Genomic DNA, 22289 nt, shown 5'->3' with positions numbered 1-22289 from the left:
TAACTTGCAATCTCCTCTCTTCTGCCCTTCTGCTGTTATTTACAGTCGGATTGACACAGGGATTCTACTGTAACTACAGTATGTACAATGTAACCATTCAACGGCCCCTACGGAGTACTCTCGGCTTGACCTTCTCAAATACTCAACACTCGAATATCTGCCTTCCAGTCCACTGCTGTCCACAGAACATCCCGTTTGGGGCCGATTTGTTGTTCAGCGTCGCGGCCAACAGATGCATTGGAAAGAATTGGGGCGGGGGTTTGGGAGACAGCCATCATACGACTAGCAGCGCTTTTCCACCGGGATTCGCAATCCCCGTTTCTTTTTCTCGCTAGGATAGGTAGAGAGGCTGCTGTGGTTACTGGTTACATATTGGGCATTCGACAGCAGCCTGCAGCCACTTCATCATCTTCTTCGTCGTTTCTGCAAGAGATCTTCCGACCGTCACTTCAGACTGACTGGCTGGATGAACAGAATATGAACAGAATGTTGACAGCCATCTGCCCTTGCAGAATCAGACTGACAACAGAGTACGAGTACAAACCATGATAGAAGGATAGACAGTGAAAGTTACACTGACACTGACGATCTCTGCTTTAATTGAAGGACTGCCACCTCCTGCTTTGTCCCACCAGCGCCGACGGTTTCATCCTCTCCGAGACCGGTTCTTTTTTATCATCGTCTTGTCAACTAAAGCATGCAGGTGTTATGTATGTTATATGTATCTATTCCTCTAGTCAGTCTGGTCTGAGCATCCGACTTGTCATCCTTAGGCATTCAGACCCTGCAACTAGTGACGGTGATGTGGATGTGGATGTGGATAGTGTAGTTGGTGGGGAGAGGAGAGAGGAGGGGCAATGGAGAATGGAGATGGCTGGCGACGTGTTGCAAAGATGACATTGGCCGGTTTTCAAGTCGCTGATACGGTTTGTTTTGCAAATGGTGGTAAGGTACCTACTAGCCTTCCAGGTTACGTATTAGTATCGACGGGATATTCTTGTTACGGTGCGTATGAATCCTCTATTCCTTTGATTCCTTCGATCGTTTCGGTCGGTGATATCATCTACTCACTAACTCTGCATGGGATACCTATCTATGGTTGAGTACTCATCGATTTCATCCATCTCTATTAAACACACAAATATCAAAATAATAGGAGACGAGGCAGACAGAGGATAGGGTCCAACTCGGGGGAAAGAAAAGATCATCGTGAAGATTGCCGGAGAAGACATTGTAGGAATGATTTTTCTTTGTCCGTGTGTTTTCTGGTGCTCCTCGTGTCTGTGCTGTCTGTCCTTGTTTCATAATAAAATGCTGCTGTCAGGGTTCCGAGTATCATCGTGATTCCTTCGATTACATATTGGATATCGAAAGATGACTGAAGAGAAGATTGTTCTTGATAATATGTGCATGATAGAAGATTTTCTTGCCAAGTCTGTCTAGTAGTGTGTGGTGTTGATGCCTAGATGCTAAGATTCTGTACAGTGGGCGTAAACAAGATACTCCCATCCAACTGAGTCAATCGTTTAGAAACTACCGTTCGAATACAAAGGGGATATCGTCATTCGAATATCACTATAAAAAGAATCGAATATTGCCAACTCGTGGTGAACACAAGATGGCTTTTGCTACAGTAGGTGCTCGCTCCTCCATGATTCCCATCCTGGTTTAGTGGAAACATCCACATCACCTAATAACACTACCCCCCAAGGGAGTCTCGAGTCTAACTTAGTCTTCCATCACCTCGTCTCCTATCTTCGTATCTTTTCTGCCTGCAATTGCATCGTCCATCCCTCTTGAACCTCTACCTTATCATCATCGCTTTCCTCCCAATTATCATCTCCGACGTCCCCTTTGATTCCCACGATGCCGATGAAGGATGAGTTTTACAAGGGAAGGAACCGGCTAGCTTCGTGAGGTTAAGGTCCATCGCGACTCCATATCTGCCTTCTCTCAGAAACGGGAGAATCTAAAGATAGACCATGGCTGTTCGGGAATACGCACAGAGATTTCGGGTCGCTTTGAACCCGAGGGATCATCCCTGAGGCTTTCCCTCGGAACGTCGATATTCCCCTGAGGTGAAAAACGCAAGGCACTGCTTCTATCTGATCTTCAGTGGTTTCCTCAAGTCCTCGGTCCTCGACATACTGTGTTTTTACGCACCTTTCACGGACGCTGAAAAGTGTCGACCGCTACAGTCGCATGATGAATGATAGGGTGAACTGGCAGATCAGCTAGACATTGGCTTTCTCAAACGGCCTACAATTGTCTTAGAATATCGGGATCTACTCTCACTTGGAAGAATGGTTGGGACGGGTCAAGACTGCGGATACTCCATACTAGTGATGGGTCTATCATGGAAGGATTGGGGATTCCTGGAAATGGTAAGATATTCCATCACCCTCCCGTTGAATAGAATATCATAATAACTCTTTTCTACATTTAGGTTTCTTCATTCCAAACAACCATTGTGACCAAGGTTCCTTCCATCCCAATGTGCTTATCATCCGCATCCGTATGACCGAACAGGCCCGAATACTTCTTACCAAAAAGAACAAAGCCTTATCATGCCCATACTTCGAACCCTGGCTCTATATATCTAAAAGGAGCGTTTCTGGCATCAAATACCCGTTCACCACGAAAAAGTTGATGTGAAGATATTGAGGGGCCATGCAGATGCATTGCTGCGTCCTGCGCTGACGCGACCACTCAGGACAATGCGTAAGAGAACCACATTATGAGAACATCCCCATTGTCCAATCTCTCCCCTCGATAAATTATTGAGGAGACAGCAATTTCTCAAAACCGATAGATTAGATCCGGTGTGAGCTTCTTTTAGACTATGGGTGAACAGAACCATGGATAGCCTCCGGCAGTATCGAGTGCTATTGTGCTATCCTGGACGTGTGGCCTCGTAGAATTTTGGTCAGCCCCAGTTCACCAGAACCAGACCAGAAGAAGTTAATTGACTCGTATCAGTCTTGGTGATTGACCTTTCGATTCCAGAGTAGGTAAGGTAACTAACTAATGTATGTACTGTAAGTAATCACGCTTTTAAAAAATACCCTGTACCAAACTGCAAAATCCATTATCAAACTTTCCCTCTTTTCTCCCGCAATTCCACCCCACTACTGCGTACTTACGGACGGAAGGCCGGGTTGTGGACGGAATCAAAATGCATACAAAAAAGCAAAAAAAACACCACCTAAGCTAACTAGGAAAAAGAGAAACGAAACATGCCCATGGTTACATTGCAGATCGAAGACAATCAAACAAACTTCCTTCCATACTACCTACGTCCTACTAGTAGTGCCTAGGTTACTATATGTTTGTAATACAGTACAAGATAGTACGAATTATCAACCCAACTGGGGCAACCCACGAACCAGTTCCACTAGGTTAGAGTAAAATAAATAAAATGGGGGGGGGGGTTGGAGAATAAAAGAAATACTATGGAGATGGGAGCCATTCTGGTGGGATTCTTCGCCAAGAGTCCTTATAGCACATACCACCAAGTTGACCAACTAACCACGTATGACTTTTTTTTTCCTGCTCTTTTTACTGACACTAGTATGGATGGCTACACGGAAACTTAGTTACTGTACTCACTAGTGACTATCGTATGCACCAACGGAGTACACCGTAGTATGTATCAGGTATCTTCATCGTGGACCCGGGGCAGCGGTAACGTCGGTGCAGGATCCATGGAACGGGACGAGTGCTATCCTGGACGTGATGATGTTGGACAGCACAGAGTCAGTCGAGTCAGGCCTCGGGATAGTTGTTACTTGATGGCTTGCAGATTATCACATCCTGGCTGCAGAATTAATATATGAATACTCCGCACGGAGTAGACACGTAGAGAAAAAAAGAACAAAAAGATGACTGGGCTCGCTTAATCTGAATGTCGATTCTGCTTGCTCACTTGGCTTTTTTTTTTTTTTTTGTCTCTCTTTTTTTGCCCTTCTCCATTTTCTCCATTTTCTTTGTTATGGGGCAAAACAGTACACCATTAATTAATTACGAGGATATTGCCGGACTAGCTGGTTTCAGTAACGAGTGTCGATTCCTTGCTTCTTTTCTTTTCCTTTGTCTTCTCGGTTCTCTACTGTAGTGGTCGGCATCGAGAAAACATCATGGTAAATGGTATACTTGCACTGCTTGTCGTCAGTAGGACCAAGGACAATAATAGACGCATTCTGCAGTATTTGGAAGCAAGGAACACCCCGTAAACTGGATCCCATGTAGATCATCTATCGCATCCATGGTTCTGGGACGGTGGTAAACTTTCATTGACGGCTAAAAACATCCGTCCACAAGAAATTATCAATCTCACACATGAGGCGGCCAACTCGTCCAACTTGTCGGGTTCTTCGGGTTGGTGGCCCGAGCGACGTTTGTTGAAGGTTATAATGGTGATATCAAAGTCGAAAGGGGGTGATGTTCAAGGATAGGTAGTATGGGTGAGAGTAATTGGTACTTTCGTGTCACAGCGGTATCTCGGTGTGAAGACAGAAAGGCTATTGGGTTATGAGAACTCCGTATGGTGGAATACTCTGCCTCAAGGCAGCCGTAGTTCTGGTGTCTCAACAAGCCAGCGAACAAGTCAAGTTTGCTTCCCTGCGTCTGTCCATACCAATATGTCAGCCTGAGCATGTAAACCACATAGAACTGTCAAGTATCTCGAGATACTCAGCAGTATCAGTCTTGTAACGGCAAGGGTTGAGACAGTTTGCCCGTTGATTGTTGTCTAAACCCCTCGCAGTTGTTGCTTGATCCCGGCATTTGACAACCCTGCCCTACCAGTTTACCCATCTCCGAGTAATCGCGCCCTTAAAGTCCAAACCCATTGCAGCACTGGAAGCCTGTGTGACCATGCTGACTGCTCAATCGGTTCATCGGTTATACTTCCCAACGTAGATTCATTTGACCAGTTCGAAGCCTAGGGAGGAGACGCGAGGTGTTGAAACGATGCCTTGTAGATACCATTGTCGTCAGCATGCCTCAAGTAATCATTTCTCATCAAAAGTCATCATAGTCTGAATACTTACCTATGTCTGCTGCCTTTCTCATCGTAATCATCGATGCCACGACCACTGGCTGGCTCAAAGCAGTTTTCAAGTGCATGCAGTGGAGCAAAATGGCTTCGTTGGAGCCTCTGGGGGATTGATGCTCGATCGTTTCACGTGATGGCCATGGATGTCGTTCCATCTCTCCATCACCCTACGCGTAAGAAAGGCTTTTTTGGCCAGTACAATGCCTATTATCTTTGTTTTCCATCGCCCCAGGTCCGTGGAAACCCCATTGAGGAAACCCATGTTGCAGTGTCCGGCTTGCCGACCACCACACATCAAGCTCTTCACCGACCCAGCACCCTCGTATCCAGATCTAACAGGCTGGAGGCTGCTGGAGGCTCTGCTGTATCAGACAGGTTAGAGGAGTAAGCCTCTTCATTATATCCTGTTCAGTTTTGTCTCCTGATAATCTAGCTGAAAAGTCATTACTGGCAGGAGTCACTCAATCTAACCTAACTCCACGAGTGAGTCTTTCAATCCCCTACAAACCATGCCACCCCAACCGCCCCTCGAGTAACAACTTGGGCCTTCTCTCGGTATGTCTCCAACCTCGACCATGTACCCTAACCTGGCATCATCCTGATACTCATATACCCCTCCGTCGCGCGGACAGACCCCTGAACCTTCTCATAAAGACAGTCGGCCTTAAACCCAGCCCTACACCGAGTCATTCCAGAAACCAACCCTAAGAAGCATCCGATACTCCAGCCGATCGAGAGAGATTGTCCAAGCGAGTAGCCACATCCTGAATGGGCGCACGCGAGGAAAATACATCACATCACGGTCGTCGATATCCAGGTTACGCTGGTATACTAGATGTTCCGGCTCTTGCCTTGGGGTGGCAGCTCAGAACCCAGGAATGCCCCTGGAACGCATTTATGAGCCGTCTCATCGTGCCCATCCAGCCTATCATATACACAGTGAATATGCAAACGTTGAATCAACCCTTATCCATCGAGGGTCAGTTATTAGGGCAGGCATCCCATGCTCCGTTCGGTATCAGGCAAAGCAGAAGCCCTATAAGCGACTGTCACAGGATTTGATGCACAGTTCCGAGATATAAAGCCTATTGATAACTGTGATGAGGTCTAAGGGCCTGGAGACCTTCTGATACCAAGAAACTGGACTGTGATGAGCCAGCCTCGCTTCTCACGGCGTGGTACACTACCCAATCACAATCTGAGCAGCTCTTGCCCGTGAACTGAGCGATTGCTCGACCTATTATGTTGGTTGGACTCGTTCTCGGCTTGAAGAGTTACGGACACAATGATTTATCTTAGGGCTGTGGTCCAGCTAGAGTCATAAAGGCTAGGGCCTGTTATCCCAAAGCTAGGAAAGACTTATGTGAGTGGCCTAGTATCTAACAGCTAAACTATATTGTTTATAGTTATATGAACACCGAGCCATAAGACACTCCATGCTGAAGCCAATATCGTCCCATTGTCTTACGTTACACCGTGTCGGTTGAGATACACTCTAAATACACAAACTGCCATTCATAACTGGAATTATTAACAACATGCCACATCCAAAGATGATATTTCTGAAAACTATCTCTCTGGATAATAAACTTCGAGAAGAACAAGAAAAATCTGTACTGAAACCTACACACCGGGTACTGTATACAATATTCCGCCGATCAACGCGGCCAGTGCAGAAGATTTGGAATCGCTTCTTCCAATATTACTTGTCGTGGAACAGCCTCCTCCACACCGCTAATCTAAGCCTGATACTATCCAGATGATCTTAGCAATAGCAGAGCCATGCTAGCCAATCGGAAAATGGTGCTCGTGTTCCCAACAAATTTTCAACTTGCATTAGGTTGGTTTCTGCAGAGTGCAGGGAAATGCAGGCTTATAATTGCCGAGTTTTCCTTCTAGTTTATTCCGTGGAGTTCACGGCTTACGATGATAAACAATATTTGCAAACAGTGACACATTTTATCTGAATGAATATTCCATTGATCAGTCTAGTGGGCTCTGTTTATAGATCTACTCGATAGATAATTAAGCCGCCGACAGGATTCTCTCCACAGAGGCAATATTACCCTCCATCGGCTGCACCTTGTCGGTTCTTTACAGAATCAGTATATATTCACTCCAATCGCAACAATTAACTCACCTCGTCATCATGCGAATATCGGTCTGGATTCTCGCAATACCAGCCTGGTGAACCAAGGTGTGGGCGTATCCAATCACCTGGGAAACCTGATCCCATGGTCCTTCTATAGCGTTCTGTTAGTTACATGTCTCTTTTCAGTTAATGATGTAGAATAGCGGCATTGCATACCAATGGTAGTTCCAGTAGCGGTCATCTGGTACTTGAGACCGGACCAGGTGAGCAGACGCTGGATTTCAGCAATCTGCTGGGAGAAGGAGGCAGTCTGAGACCCAATCTGGTATACATATATTAGTTGTGGCTTTATGTAGAAGAATGCATGCATGAGTGAAGGTTTATACCGGGACAAGAGAGAAATCCGCGGTGACACGGGACGGAGTTGCAAGGGCGGGATAATTGGTGGCCATTTTGAATATGATTAGAAATAGATTATTGGATTGTAAGTTTTTTTTAAGGTAGATAGTTATAAAAATTGGGAATTTGAGGTTTTGCTCTGCTTTATATTGTGTTGACCAGGCTTTCAGTCATGGTGACGTCTTTACAAATATAGCAACAATTACGTCTCGAACAATGATAATTCTGGTTATTATGGGATTCTTACGATTGGTCTGACATACTTTATATACACATTGAATTAGATAATCATTATGATGGAATTAATGTACTTGCAATCATCATCAGCTCTGGTAAATCGTCTCATCAATCGTCCTTCCCCGTCGTTGGTGAGGCTCACTGCCTCGGACATAGATATCTTGGTAGAGAACGTCGAAGCTGGGCTCCGGTTCAGGCATCTTTTCTGCCGCTTCCACTTCCTTGTTGACCATTTGCCGGACTTCTTTATCAATTGATTTGGCCTCTTCTTCGGTAAAGACACCCCATTCGATCATCCTGGCTTTCAGGTTGGATATCGGGTCGTTTGAGCGCTGCGATTGCACTTCGTCTCGGGTTCGATATGAGATTCCGGGGTCTGATACGGAGTGTCCTGCGTATCGATATGTGTGATACTCGTAGACGAGTGGGCCGTTGCCTGCCGTGACGTATTCTTTGCCGTGCTTGACGGCGGCCATGACAGCGAGGACGTCCATTCCATTGACTCGTAGTCCGGGGATGTATTGGCCGCGCTTGTAGTAGTCTGTCATGGCGGATGCTCTTTCGGCGGAGGTTCCCATGCCGTATTGGTTGTCTGTTCTGTCAGCAATCGTAGGATCATAATAAGATTGGAAAGACTCACTCTCGCAGCCAAATATCACGGGTAATTCCCACAGCTTTGCCAGGTTAAAAGACTCATGAACCTGTCCTTGATTCGCCGCTCCATCGCCATAGAGGTTCAGCGTGACATTGTTTCTATCGGCATACTGCTGCGCAAAAGCGATCCCAGTGCCCAGTGGAACACTCGCTCCCACAATTCCATTTCCCCCGAAGAAGCTCTCACAGAACATATGCATCGAGCCTCCTTTTCCATACGAGATTCCATCCTGTCGTCCTAGCAGCTCGCCAATTATAGACCTGATAGTACCTCCACGCATCAATGTGAAGCCATGTGAGCGATAGGCCGTGATGAGTTTATCGGTTTTGGTAATTGCGTGTTCGATACCGACTGCGACTGCTTCCTGGCCTGTTGATAGATGGCAGAACCCGCGGATTTTCTGTTGTTTGTAGAGATTATCTGCGGCCATTTCCATGCGTCTGTGATGTTAGCAATGAGCGTATACTTGTAGGATTAAGAGCTGGGAAACTCACCTTACTGTGGTCATGTCTTGAAACAATTTCTTGAGTTGGTTCTTGGTCGTCTCCAAATAGTACGGGGGAGGATCGAAGTGATAAGTTTCGAAGCTCTTTTCTGAGATGGGGACTTGGAATGGTTTATCGTTTTCCTTGCAGTAATTAATAGAAAATCTAGACATGATGGTCAATTGAATGCTTACATTTGGGATATTCTTCACATCGACCACATCAGCTAGATAGCGACGGCCAATGCAAGGAAGTCCTTGTCGCACCCAAGGAAGAGATCCCTTGGATTTCAGGGATCTGGACAGCATGGCTGGGTATGATATCGATATCAGCTAAAAGAATAGAGGAATTGATCTAAAGGCAATGGCAAGATTAAGAGCAGTTCATGTGTAGGATTGTATTGATATCGCTCTGGTTTAATGGAGGATAAATGAATGCTATGATAGAATCGACGACTGCCGGTTGCATCTCCGCATATCCATATCCGTGACTTTGGAGTGATGTAATTCTGATCACATTCGACCGTTGCAGCAACAAACATGTTTTGAGACATATAGAATAAAAGGCACATTAAACAAAGCTACATTCTAAATAATCTAATTTTATCTTGATAATTTACTTTTTTTATACTCTATACGAGTCGATTTCATTTCGCAATGAACATTGGGAATATATACTTCGGTATGGAGGATCACGTCTAGATTGTGCAACATCAACAAACGCATGGCTATAAATATGACTTTTCCCATATTCCTTATACAAAATGAAGATCAGTCACTATATATTTATTTTAAATCCTCAAAGATCTTCAACATGATGAAGTCGAAGCAATATTGCCTATTTAGGACATTCCTTGGCACATCGGACCGGAACATCTCCATCCGAGAATGACGCATACTGCCTTCCCAGGCATCTTTGGATCGTTTCCAGAACTCCCAAACATTTTTGTTTTGGACCAAAACATCCGAATTATGATGTGGAATATGTTGAATTGACTCATCGATATGATTCTGGTCTAGAAATAATCCAATTTTGGATATTAATAATGTCCAAGTCTGGTTTTGATTAAGCAGGGATATCAAGGCATCCAGCAGCCATCGACTTATGCCAAAAAAGAATAACCCTTCATGATACTCGCCAGAAAGGCTCGGCATGGTGCGCCGCACAGTGACTGCCCGCTCGACAAAGGGTGGGGCGTCGCGTGGTCGTCAGTCCAGACGGAAGGACGATGATGATATCCCAGAAGTTTACCGGGAGATGCTGGCAGAAGAAGAAGAACGAGAGTCTCATGTATCAGAAAATGACCGACCTCTGAAAAGACGGAAAGTTACAGAGCAACCTGCTCCGGTAGATCCTCAGCCTAAGAGTCAAGAGATTCCCTTGGAAAAGAGTGAGGATGTCGACAGGCCAGTACAGACAGCTTATGACTCGACTGCCTCTGATGATGACGACTCGGATATGGAGTGGGAAGAGGTGGATATCTCCCAAGCTCCGTCTACTTTGAATCAAACAACTTCCACATCTCAAGGGAACGATGAACCGATCCAGATCACCTTTGATCAACAGAAAGAGAAAGACAAAAGAAAGATCATCAGGCGAAAGCCAGTCTCCGCAGCGGAGAGAAAGTTGCGATTAGATATCCATAAAGTCCATCTTCTATGCCTTCTCCGTCATGTTCAGCTTCGGAACCTCTGGTGCAACGATGAAGATGTGCAGGTGCGCATCAATTTACTTAAAACTATTGTCCTTTCCAATTCTAATTCCGTATACAGGGGTTTCTTAAGAAAATGCTTTCAAGACAAGTTATATCTCTGTTGAACCCGGCAGAAAGCAAGCCGCAATATAGTAGGTCGACAACATTTGTCGACGGACTTAATCAAGCCAGTGATGCCTTTATGAGAAGGTTCAGGGTAACGAAATCGGGACTGAAGCAGGCACACTGGGCAGATGGCCCGGATTCTTTGAAACAGAAGATGGTATTGTAGACTTCATACCACGCTCATGAATCTTTTCTGATGTCCCTAGGAGTCCATCATGTTCGATCCCGAGGTTTTCTTGTCCAAGGAGGATTTTAAAAAACAGGCCAAGACTTTGCAAGGCTCTCGTGACTTTGGAGCTCAGTTATTCTGTGCTTTGCTACGGTCTGCAGCCGTGGAGGCAAGGTTGGTTTGTTCATTGCAGCCACTGCCCTTTTCCGGAGCAGTGAAGAAGGATTCGACTTCTAAAAGACCCGAGTCGAAATATATTATCGTATCATCGGATGATCATGAAACTTCAACCGATGAACGATCAAAATCAAACACTCCAGCTCCTCAAAGGGGCCGGAGGCTTGGTCGACCACAATTCGCACCGTCTCTTCCACAGACCTCAGTACGCTCGGGTAAGTAAACTCATGAAATCATGGAGGAGCTGGTACTAATGTTTCAAGGTCCACTCCCGAGCCCGCGAGAATCGTTGTATCCGGTGTTTTGGGTCGAAGCTTTCAATGAGGCAGTCCAGAAATGGATTCCCATTGATCCTCTGGTGACGAAATCACTTGCGAAGCCCTCCAAATTTGAACCACCCGCTAGTGACCAGTACAATAATATGTGCTATGTGGTTGCATTTGAGGAAGACGCTTCAGGGAGAGACGTCACCCGTCGCTATGCAAAGGCTTTCAATGCAAAGACACGTAAACTTCGGGTCGAGTCCACCAAAAATGGAGAGAAATGGTGGGCGAAAGCTCTAGCATTCTACGAAAAGCCATTTCCGGAAGACCGGGATGAGATCGAAATTAGTGAACTAACTGCCAAAACCGCAGCTGAGCCCATGCCGCGGAATGTACAGGATTTCAAAAACCATCCTATATATGCCCTGGAGAGACATCTTCGTCGAAACGAGGTTATCTTCCCGAAGCGGGTAATCGGACAGGTTGGTCTTAGCAAGACAGGGCCAAAGAGCCAGGCGTTGGAACCCGTCTATCGTCGTACCGATATCCATGTTCTTCGAGGTGCAGATGGATGGTATCGCTTAGGACGGGATATCAAAATGGGCGAACAGCCCCTCAAACGGGTTCGGGCTAACAGAAACAAAATTGGTGATGTGAATTACGATGAGAATGGCATCATCGAGGATGTGGAAACGGCTCTCTACGCAGATTTTCAAACAGAGCTTTACAAACCGCCACCCGTCGTCAAGGGGAAAATACCGAAAAATGTCTACGGTAACCTTGATATATACGTGGCGAGCATGGTTCCCCCGGGCGGAATTCACATAAAGCGCTCTGATGCCGCACATGCTGCCAAAATCCTCGGTATCGACTATGCGGATGCCGTAACAGGATTCGAGTTCAAAGGACGCCATGGAACAGCTGTGGTTAAGGGCATTGTTATAGCGAGCGAGTACCAGGAAGCTCTTGAAGAGGTCCTGAACTGTCTTGAAGAAGACCGAGTACGGACCGAGCTCGAAGGGAAATCGGCAGAAGCTCTTGGGCTGTGGAAACACTTTTTGCTTCGACTTAGGATTGCGGAACGAGTCAAAAACTATGCGGTCGAAGGTGACGAAGATATTGATGACGTGAATGACGAAGACTATGAGGAAGCAGAAGAAGCGGAATCCATGGGTGGTGGCTTCTTCCCTGAACCTGGCCAGGAAACGAGGAGTCCACCCTTGAATCTCAATACTCGAATGTCTGGACAAGCCGTTTCTAATGTCCATGAAGCCGAAAACAATCTTACTGGCGCAGATGAAGACGAGTTTCTCGGTGGAGGATTTTTGCCTGAAGAGCCTTTGGACAGCATGGAAGAGCCTGAGCCTTTACCGTTAAATCAAACAAACAGTATTGAGATCGCAGGCAGGACGCAGACGGCAAATGCACCTCGTTTTTCACTCGTCGTTGTTTCGAATGATCAAACCCGTCCTAGAGACAATATGGACTCTAAACCAGATGGCAATTCTTTTACTGATGCCATGCAGGGAAACGCACCGGCAGAATCTAAAGATACCACAGAGGAGGTGCACAAAGACCATGGAGGGTCATCAGCAGCCCCTGCAATGGTGGAATCCAGGGGTTCAAAACCGGATAACGTTGAAGAAGTATCACAAGGTGCATCGCAGACACAGTTAAAGGCCGAGTCCCCGGAATCCATGGAAAAGGAATCAGGAAGTAATGACGAAGGATCGTTGCTATCACAGGATCCTGATGATGAGGATGCAATTCCTGAATGGTTGATGTGATTTTTGCATGTCTATGATTGGGAAGACTGTATAGTTAGAATGGTATGAATGATACCCTTTTCAGATAGTTTTAGGTTATATCAGGAGTATATATAAGATCATCTCAAGACAATACCCTATATAGACCATGTAGATGTAATGCTCTATATAACGCGCACGGACCAAACCCGACGCGTCGACGCGGGTTGCCTGATAAGGAATCAAATTCGTTATCGGAACGTGACGCCACCTTCCATCGTTGACACCACAGCAACGTGCTATTCTCATGTCTCTTTGCGAATCTTTCCATCACATATATTGCTTCAAGCTGCGATGAGACGAGGGGACAGAACCAGCACCGCCACTAAGACCAGTCAGGATCAATTTCGAACACCAGACAGGGCAGCTATCCGTGGTCCTTCAGCAGCGAAATCCAACGGTTCAAAACGAAGTTTATTATCATCGCGAAAGAAGAACATAAGCCCGGTATCCTCGGAATCAGTATCAAAATCGTTATCATCAAGGAGGACCTCGACGCTTCCCTTTAGTAGTTCTCGGGACCAACCTACGCTCACGCAGATAGACTTTGTGACGACCCAACGACCGGACGATGACGATGACGACGAGGACCAACTCGATTACATAGAGGGGGATGAACCGCGGGATGATACCCGAAATAATAACAAGACCCAAGAGGTGATTGAGATCGAGGATGACTCGGACGAAGACGCCAATTATCAACCATTAATGCGGCGGGTCCGCAGCGTCAAGTCCGATTCAAATGCGAAAAGCAGCGTGCCGAAGCTGAAAACGAGCACTTCTCAGAAGAGTGAAAAGGGCGATGTGAAGAATGGTCGGAGGAGGAGGAGCAGTGGTCCGAGCAAGATCAACAAGACCAAGGATAAGAAACAGGATAAAACTCTCACGCAGATGAAGTTTGTGATGCCATGTTTGAAGATCGACTCCGATGATGATGATATGAATCTGGAATATACGAATTATACGCCGAAGAAAGAGGAGGACTGGAAAGATGATCTGGATGACTCGATATCGAGTTTAAATCACACCCACAAGGCTTCCAGCGGGTCGAAGAGGAGGAAACTGGATGAGAAGCTCGATGAGGAATTGGGTTTAAAGGGGATAGCGACGGCCAAAAAGCTTCAATTTGCAGAACCAGATCGAGGCCCAGTCACACCGCGGAAGCCAAGGAAACAGGAAATCCCTTCATCTCAGTCACCGGAAAGTCCTGGGTTTGCAGTGATCTCGTCATCACAGTTTCGCGGCGCAACTGGCTCTCCGCTAAAGAAGCGCGTGTCTCCAAACCTCCCGAGTCGTTCTGTGAAAGAAGAAACACCCGAACAGAATTTGGCGAAGCAGGATCAAGAGCTTTCTGATACTGTGACCCCACGTTCTTCGATTATGAATTCGCACTCGCATGCGCCTCATACATCCCCTAATTCTCGAACGGAATTGCCTACGTCTGGAAATGGAGGCAATGTGAATAATATACCCCCTAGTACGGAAAGGACCGTGGTTTATGAGACGGACGCCGAATCAGATTACGATGGCTTGTCCAGCGCCCCAGCTTCACCTAACAAGCAAAGGCTGGCCCACGATAATAACACCGCTGAAGACAACCAAGAGACTCTTGACGACGATTCCCCAGATCTTCCTCCACCTAGGATTCCTGAGCCAGAGCCTGAATCTGGTCATCTACACTCAGATGTTAACCTGTCATCCGATGCGTCAATCTGCTATCAACGATTCCAGCCAGCCACCCAGTTTCCGCTCGAGCCAATACCGATGCTAAACACTCAGAAGATGACCGAACTCTTCCCGCAGGAATCCAGTGCCCTGCAAACAGACACTTCTCTACCAGAGTCTCCCCCATCAGCAAAACGTCATCCAATGCCTGCTCCAACTTTGCAGACACAGACACAGACACAAACTCAGACGCAAACCCAAACTCAATCGCAATCACAAGATTTAGGTAAAACATCGACAGAGATAGTGCCAGAGTCTTCGCCCGTAACACGGCAGGCAAATGGCACTCATATAAACGACTCTATCTCACCTGAACTCCACACTCATGACTCCGTGGTGCAGGTTGAATCTTCCCAACCAGCGGACAGACTCAACAAGCGCTATACAGGCCGAAGCTCAGGCCCGCGGGGCATCTTGACTGAAAGCCAGCTACTAACATCCAGCGTGATGGAGAGTATACCCATGCCAGCCTTCTGGATGGGCAGTCAGGACAGTGTTGGAGAGCCTTACAATGAGCTCGATGCATGATATAGATAGACCATTTCAATAGCTTCATGATGATAACGACCAGCATATAATCCATGTGATTTTCTCTCTTATCACTGTTCAGGGGTAATGCTAGTACGACGTAAACCAGTTGGCGACCGAGCGTCGGCGGGGCATTTGGGCCGCCGTAGCCCCGGAAACGGAAACATTAGGGGAGATCTTTCGACTGACAAGTGACAACCTCGCAACACAATCGTCGAGGGGCGGTGCTTGCTTTTCTTATTTGAACCTGCAGTCTTGTTTATTCGTCTTCTACTGGCGACAATATCTAAAATCATGGATCTCGCGTACGATCACATCCAGGGGGAGATCTACACCACCAACGACTCCTCGAAGAAGGAAGGCGACCAAGACGACAATAACACCTCCGAGAACCAACGACCGAACGTCGACCTTAACACCGAGCTGCAAGAGACATTCCGCGCCTTCTCTGCTAGTCCATGGGGTGTCCGCATTGGTGGACTGTGGGATAATGTTCGCAAACAAGGAGAGACTTATTATGAAGGTGCCCGACAGGAATATGCGGCCGCAAGCGAGGAGGCTGTCAAAGGATTCTCGGACCTGAGGGAGACTATCGTCGGGCGCACACGGGGTCTGTCTATTAGTACAGGTCTTGCGGGTGGGAGCACGGAGAATGAGAAGGACGAGAAGGATGAGCCGTCTACGCCTACAGCTCCCAAGGCAGAGGGTTCTCGGGATGTGGCGGGTGAAGGCAGTTCGAATGAGGGCTTCCTCTCCCGCTTCAAGGCCGAAGCCGCTAAGCGACTTAGGGAGATTGAAAAGGCGGAGGAAGCTGCAGATGAAGCTATCTTGCGATTTGGCATGAACATTGGTCAGAAATTGAAGGAGGCTGTGAGCATTGTTCCTCCAGACACGGAGTCGTCGGACAAGCTCTTGTTTGAGAGCAAAGATGCCGAGGGCAAGAGGGTCATCCACGCCACGCGCTTTGAAGCTCAGCTGCATGTCATCCACTCGAACCTGGAGAGCTTCAACAAGGACCCTGTCAGTGACCAGTGGCCTGCGTTCAAGGAAAAGTTCAACGTCGACAGCAAGACTAGTGAAATCGCCGCCGACCTTGAAAAGTACCCTGAACTTCGGTCTGCGATGGAGAAGCTTGTGCCAGAGACTGTTGAGTACACCGATTTCTGGCGCCGCTACTACTTCCTCCGTCTCGTCATTGAGACGGAAGAACAGAAGCGCAAGGAGCTCCTTAAGGGTGCGTTCAACTCTTCCCGTTTATTGTATACAGATCTAACTGTCGAATCTATAGGTGCCAACGCGGAAGAAGAGGAAGAAGTCGCCTGGGATGACGACTCTGACGAGGAATCCACTTCCCCCTCCACCCCTCAAGTCAAGTCCAACAAAGCAGACACCACCAAGAATGCTGCCGCCGATAACACTACCCCGAAGCCCAATGAGCCACGTCGCTCTAATGACCAGCAATCCCAGGCCGACAGTGAGTCTAGCTACGACCTTGTCAGCGGCACTACCAGCCGGGCACCCGGTAGTCCCAAGGAAAAGAGCCCTGTCCCCGCCGCAAAGGCCGAGGAAAGCGATGAGGAGGATTGGGAGTAGAGTTTTTCCCTCCTACAGCGATGAGCTAGCTAAATCCCCTCCCGGGTGTAAGATTCTGTCTATATTCTGAATCCTGGTTGTTCAGTACTGATCACTGGCTGGTCCATGACCGAGAGCTGAGGATATTTAACTAGCAACCGTGCTTACAGGTGTTATAGGTGCTTGTTTTTTTTTTTTGGCGTTGTTGGGGTTTTCGCTTAGCTTACTATGTATTTGTTTTTCAGCGATAGTTTTGATATCAATTAATATGGTCTCATTTTGTGAATTCTATGGATTGTATTTAGACCTATTTACATGGGATCATCTCTATTTGCTTGCCAAAATTGATTCGTCAGATCATCTTTACTACATATACATCATCTTTCAGGTTCGCATATCCTATGGCGCACCAATAATTTCCTTATTCAGGTTTCGTCTCAGCACCAGAATCGGCTTCGTCATCGCCACCTGGCTTTGCAGTATTTCTATCGTCCGGTAATGTTGCAGGTCTTTTAGAAAGCGGGGATCCCCTCCTTGACCCTTCATCGGTAAAAGTCGATACGCCCCGGAACATGTTCCGACGCCTGATATCGGACTGGACAGAAGGAGAACGACGAGATGGTAGCGGTGTTTCAGGCGTGTTTTCGCGCGAACGAATTTGATATCCGCGAGATCTGTCGCTAGGCGAATATTGATAGTCATCGACATCGCGAGGATACCCAACAGGCGTTCCTCTGTACTGGTAATCCTCGCCTCGTCGCTTGACTGGACTTTCGTCATATGGATCCCAGCCGACTTTGCGTCTAGCATCTGCACGGAGGCGCTGGCGGTGCTGCTCATCGCCGCCAGCACCGGTGGTTGAGGATTCTTCCAAGAAGAAATTCAAGAGTTCGTCACTAATGGAGAGATGGGATTGTTGTTGGAATTGTTGCAAAGACATCAGGCGAAGAAGGGTCTCGAGGAGGGATAGGGAGGTTTGTATATTGTTGAATATGGGGTTTGAAACGGTGGTCGGGGTAAGATGTTGCGATGAGGATGAAGGTCGGGAGATGTCTCGGGAGGGAGAAGATCTTTCATTGTGCTCAAGAGACAATTTTTCCAACATCTGCGGATCAAGATCATCAGAAGGTGATGGGGGAGCTTCTGCCTCTGACTCCGCATCTGACGATTCGTCTTCGTTATAAACCTCAAATGCTATCCACTCCGGGTCGAGACCTTGAGGTAGTCGCCATTCCTCCGGAATCGATGAGCTATCAAAGCTGATGTTATTCGTCGTAGCACCTTCTCCATTCAACTGTGCATCAAGCTGCGCTTGGATTTCGTCCACTTCCTCTTCTTGATCCGATTCTTCATAATCGAAATCTGCTTCGTCTCGTTCAACCATGCGACGAGGAGGTATGGCGTTGATATCTCTTTTCAGAAGCAACACCGGGTTGTTAGTCTCGCCGTCAGTGTTGATATTGAGAATCCTCCCTGTGTCGGCGTAAAAAATCTTTGAGATTTGATGGATAGGTAGGATTTCCCGAATCCCAGCACTTTTAACACCCTCATAGCTATGAGGTTGGGGTTCGCCATCCTCGAACGTATGAACTCTCCCGTCATCCAGATCTTCAATTATAAGCATTTGGTATGCGAACTCGTCTACTCTTGCTCCTGCATGTAGTTGTCCTTTCTGGCCTTCCAAATTGAACGCTAGATTCATAGGCACTCGGCGAAGCTTCAAGCGAGCTTTATGCATGACTTCCTTCCATGTTGCTTCGCGAGTACCTTCCTCGTCATGTGGGCGAAGGTGGCTGGCAAAAAGCATATACATGGACAATGTAAGCGTGGGACCTATTTGAACTGCCTGCGATGGAGACATAGAATATTGTGTATCTCCAGCAGTCATGAAAGTACTGGCCTGCAATAACCTAGATGGCGAAACCGTTGAAGGTAGGTTAGTTGACAGTTTCGCGCCGGATGTAGTGATGGCCAGGTTCATGAGGGGTACGGCATCCTCGATTCGAACCAGGAGTCTTTTTATGTCCCTTATGATGCGCTTTAACTCAGCGTCATTTTGAGATCGGTCCTTGGATGACTTCGCACCCTTTCGAATCAGTTCCTCAGAGGCAGCGGCCTTTGCCAATCGTTGACCCAAGGCTTGGATATCCAGTCGGAGACTTTGTGTAAGGGAGACAGCAGATTCCAGAGATGTGTTGCCTCGTGCAGCACTGTACAGGAAGAGGTAATAATTAATACTCTCCGACTTTTAAGTATAGTAAGAGTTTAGTAACTCACATCAACTCAATCATATCAATGGCAGGCGAAATGACCTAGATCCCGAGCCAGAATGTTACTATGCGGGGTTCTCAAACTCCGATGCAATGGAGAAGGAGACAAACCTGAATTTTGCTTTCCAGACGCTGTTGCAATGAAAGCAACTCATCGCGCTCTTCGCTCCTATCAACATTCTACCGTACGAAAAGGAATTAATTTCCCGATGCCCCGCGAGGCTATCATATCAGGGAAACATACTTTGAGCAGGCGGGATGACTGACGGAACGCATAACCGGCCGTGATAGAAATTCCATAGCTAAGAGCCAGAGATGTGAGCTTTTCTTTCTTGTCAAGAATCTGTTATCATGAAAACCCTCGTACCGAATGGCATAATTCGTCGCCTGCTGGGTGAGCTATCAATGGGGTCAACGTCAAGGTTCTAGGCAGAGAAAGAAACGAGAACTTACTCTGGTCAGGAATGCATCCATTTTGGTATTGGAAGAAGGCTCTTCTGCCTTCTTTCGTAATTATTTGAAGCTGGTCCAAACGACCGCCAGAAGTTGTCTGTATCAAAGGATGTTTTGTCCCGCGAAATGGCATCACCGTATTTGGACATCAGGGTCTATACCCTAACGGGAAATGATCTCATGATTACTCATCAAATTATAACCAATATCACGTGGTTCCCCTCCATAACATCAGGCGATTCGATGGACAAATTGCTCTTAATTTCTTCTAACATTCTACCTTTGAACTGAAAAGAAACAAAAAAAATACAAAACGAAGCGTCTATCGACCAGCAACAAAGCTATCCCATACCCCTGCCAATTGGTCGAGATTAACCTCCCTGGCAAGGTCCCAGATTCTGGACCTTCTCCCATAATCCTCAGGCTTGCCTCCATTCACGGTTGCAACCCCTCCTGGTGTTCGAATGCCATATACCTGTGCTGCGCTTGCCTTATTGGTTCCATGGCTTTGGAATGGCTCATTCTCGTTCACAAATGCAATCATGTCTGCCGCAAACGCCCTGGCCGAAGCTGCTTGCTCGTCCGATAGCTTCTCGTTGTAGTTCTGGAATAGGAAAGCGACGTCGAGAATATGGGTCGCCTCGCCTTTTCCACTGCCATCCCACGGGTTGGGCTCGTTGAAATGATACAGGTAAGCACTGTTAGCCGGCCATGCTTGCGCAAGGGTTACTGCTGGGGCATAGAATGCGATGTCCGTTGCGAAATGCAGTATATTTTTCATGGCCTCGTCATCTCGGACATTCGGCGTGATATTGTAGCCGTCAATCAATTTCTGGGTAACGGATGGATGGTCGGGCAAAGTGGTTTCAGCAGATTTGCGAAAACTTTCGGCAATCCCTGCCTTCCGTGGCAATAACATGTACGCCAGGATGCTTCCCTATAACCGGACATGATTAGTATTCGCTATACGTGAAGGAGAAAATGGTATGCAGGGCTATATGGTACATCATATTGGCAGTCACCAATCATGGCTCTCTTACACCAACTGTATCCTGGGAGGTTGCTTGCAGCACCGTTCCTCCAATCGGCAAAGGTCAAATTGGAGTGAACTACATCTCCATCTAGGGCAGGTATTAACGGAAATGTTGGAGGAACCTTGGTGAGAATATCAGTTGCTGGTAAATTGAGCAATGCCTCAATCCGATCTTTCACGCTCAAGTCCGACAAGCCCAAAGCCTTGAGTACGCCTGCATATATCCACTCTGTCACTGGAGGTGGAAGCGGTTTCATCAAGAGTGACGTGCCTCCCATGCTTACGAGTTGTTTAAAGAGAGGCTCCTCGGACAAGAGATGTAAAGTTGCAGAGACTGCGGGAGTAAGTCGGTGGACCAGCACATGATCGATCGTTACGTACCTCCACCAGCACTTTCTCCCACCACCGTTATTCTGCCTGGGTCACCACCAAATCCAATAATGAATTTCTTCACCCATCTCAGTGCAGCCTGTTGGTCTCGAATCCCGCGGTTAGCCTTGAAGCCTGCGCTTTGGAGTTCAGAAGAAGCCAGGAACCCAAATGCGCCTAATCGATAACTATGATACATTAACCTGGGAACCATATTTAACACTGTGGTATATATCGCTGCTTACTTCACATTTACCCCGATAATTGGTGTTCCTAGATCAGTAGACAGTTTGACCATCCGTGCTAGGTTATATTGTGGCCAGGCATTGGAGCCGATGACGAAGCCACCTCCATGCAGAAAAACGAAGACGGGCAGTTTACCAAGACTCTTCTTCTCTGGCACTGTGAGGTTAAGGTTCAGACACTCGGTTTCTGAATATGAATACGTTGGCTGAGGTAGGGGTTGCTGGATGAACCCATGCTCCATATCACATCCCGCTGGTGGTGAGATGCAAGATGGCCTTTGGAGGTGGTCAGGATGATATGCCATAGAGGAATAGGAAGAGGATATCTCGACTTACCCAAGCTTTGTTGCATCTATTGATTTACCATCGACTTTCTCGATGAGCTGCGGCTGCGCAAATCTATGCTCGAGAGTGGCATAAGGCACACCGAGGAATTGGATCACTCCGTCTCCCTGCAGGCCGGTTATGGAACCGAGTGCCGGATGTTCAATCTGCTGCGTCATCTGGATTCAAGCTCTGCTGTCAATAGATCCTGCTATGACTACTAGAAAATACTTGTGGATGACTGGCAGGTTAAATGCAGCTTCAGAAGATAATAATCCAGAACTCCACCTACCAACACCCCACACAAGCCGAGTGGCAGCGTGTGGGGTGAGGATTTCCATCCTCCCGCAATGTTGCTCTCTAGGTTTGCCTGCATTGTGGAATAATGAAAAATACCAACTACGTTATATCCCCTGAGGCAATATAATGATCAAGTCCATATGTTGAACAACTAAACATCTGGATGTGGAGTGCTTTCCTATCCACGAAATACTGCAGGGTGGGATTTGAAGAAGTAACAACACATTTTGGGGATCTTATCGGCAGGCAGGTATCACTTCGCTATGCGGGAACCATCATATAAAGCACATAACCAGGGCGATTGAGTTGGTGA

General features: G+C 47.1%; 8 protein-coding genes across 8 annotated transcripts; 4 read left to right on the top strand and 4 right to left on the bottom strand.

Moving 5' to 3' along the window:
* The first annotated feature begins 4870 nt into the window (after positions 1-4870).
* Positions 4871-5714, top strand: ASPWEDRAFT_718962 (uncharacterized protein). Its single transcript, XM_040839208.1, has 3 exons — positions 4871-5440; positions 5511-5611; positions 5689-5714. The coding sequence occupies exons 1-2, from the start codon at positions 5085-5087 to the stop codon at positions 5524-5526; spliced, it is 372 nt and encodes a 123-aa protein (XP_040684271.1). The 5' UTR covers positions 4871-5084; the 3' UTR covers positions 5527-5611; positions 5689-5714.
* A 1318-nt stretch (positions 5715-7032) lies between these two features.
* ASPWEDRAFT_72976 (thiamine-binding protein) lies at positions 7033-7600 on the bottom strand (the record flags this gene model as incomplete). Its single annotated transcript, XM_040839268.1, has 4 exons — positions 7033-7148; positions 7197-7299; positions 7365-7470; positions 7535-7600. The coding sequence occupies 4 exons, from the start codon at positions 7598-7600 to the stop codon at positions 7082-7084; spliced, it is 342 nt and encodes a 113-aa protein (XP_040684270.1). The 3' UTR covers positions 7033-7081.
* Positions 7601-7757: 157 nt separating this feature from the next.
* Positions 7758-9325, bottom strand: ASPWEDRAFT_46201 (putative pyruvate dehydrogenase E1 component alpha subunit). Its single transcript, XM_040836716.1, has 4 exons — positions 9119-9325; positions 8934-9067; positions 8425-8879; positions 7758-8376 (listed from the first exon to the last, which is right to left on the bottom strand). Exons 1-4 carry the CDS (start codon positions 9230-9232, stop codon positions 7871-7873), a joined length of 1209 nt encoding a protein of 402 aa, XP_040684269.1. The 5' UTR covers positions 9233-9325; the 3' UTR covers positions 7758-7870.
* Positions 9326-10076: 751 nt separating this feature from the next.
* Positions 10077-13139, top strand: ASPWEDRAFT_177244 (putative DNA repair protein Rad4; the record flags this gene model as incomplete). The annotated part of the gene is made up of 4 exons (XM_040831633.1): positions 10077-10640; positions 10697-10900; positions 10950-11304; positions 11353-13139. The coding sequence occupies 4 exons, from the start codon at positions 10077-10079 to the stop codon at positions 13137-13139; spliced, it is 2910 nt and encodes a 969-aa protein (XP_040684268.1).
* Positions 13140-13386: 247 nt separating this feature from the next.
* On the top strand, positions 13387-15580 carry ASPWEDRAFT_46199 (uncharacterized protein). The gene has a single exon (XM_040836715.1). The coding sequence runs from the start codon at positions 13452-13454 to the stop codon at positions 15408-15410; it is 1959 nt and encodes a 652-aa protein (XP_040684267.1). The 5' UTR covers positions 13387-13451; the 3' UTR covers positions 15411-15580.
* Positions 15581-15704: 124 nt separating this feature from the next.
* ASPWEDRAFT_120888 (BSD domain-containing protein) lies at positions 15705-17003 on the top strand (the record flags this gene model as incomplete). Its single annotated transcript, XM_040829027.1, has 2 exons — positions 15705-16644; positions 16699-17003. 2 exons carry the CDS (start codon positions 15705-15707, stop codon positions 17001-17003), a joined length of 1245 nt encoding a protein of 414 aa, XP_040684266.1.
* A 200-nt stretch (positions 17004-17203) lies between these two features.
* On the bottom strand, positions 17204-19789 carry ASPWEDRAFT_718832 (RanGTP-binding protein). Its single transcript, XM_040839206.1, has 6 exons — positions 19706-19789; positions 19620-19651; positions 19497-19554; positions 19364-19432; positions 19260-19294; positions 17204-19192 (listed from the first exon to the last, which is right to left on the bottom strand). Exons 1-6 carry the CDS (start codon positions 19724-19726, stop codon positions 17404-17406), a joined length of 2004 nt encoding a protein of 667 aa, XP_040684265.1. The 5' UTR covers positions 19727-19789; the 3' UTR covers positions 17204-17403.
* Positions 19790-20027: 238 nt separating this feature from the next.
* ASPWEDRAFT_748654 (uncharacterized protein) lies at positions 20028-22282 on the bottom strand (the record flags this gene model as incomplete). Its single annotated transcript, XM_040839528.1, has 5 exons — positions 21689-22282; positions 21353-21628; positions 21120-21295; positions 20711-21072; positions 20028-20642 (listed from the first exon to the last, which is right to left on the bottom strand). The coding sequence occupies exons 1-5, from the start codon at positions 21853-21855 to the stop codon at positions 20028-20030; spliced, it is 1596 nt and encodes a 531-aa protein (XP_040684264.1). The 5' UTR covers positions 21856-22282.
* Positions 22283-22289: the final 7 nt, after the last annotated feature.

The sequence above is a fragment of the Aspergillus wentii genome (assembly GCF_001890725.1).
Source record: "Aspergillus wentii DTO 134E9 unplaced genomic scaffold ASPWEscaffold_9, whole genome shotgun sequence".
NCBI classification, from domain to species: Eukaryota; Fungi; Ascomycota; class Eurotiomycetes; order Eurotiales; family Aspergillaceae; genus Aspergillus; species Aspergillus wentii.
The sequence above is the reverse complement of the archived record's forward strand: the minus strand, read 5'-3'. Positions and strand labels throughout refer to the sequence as shown.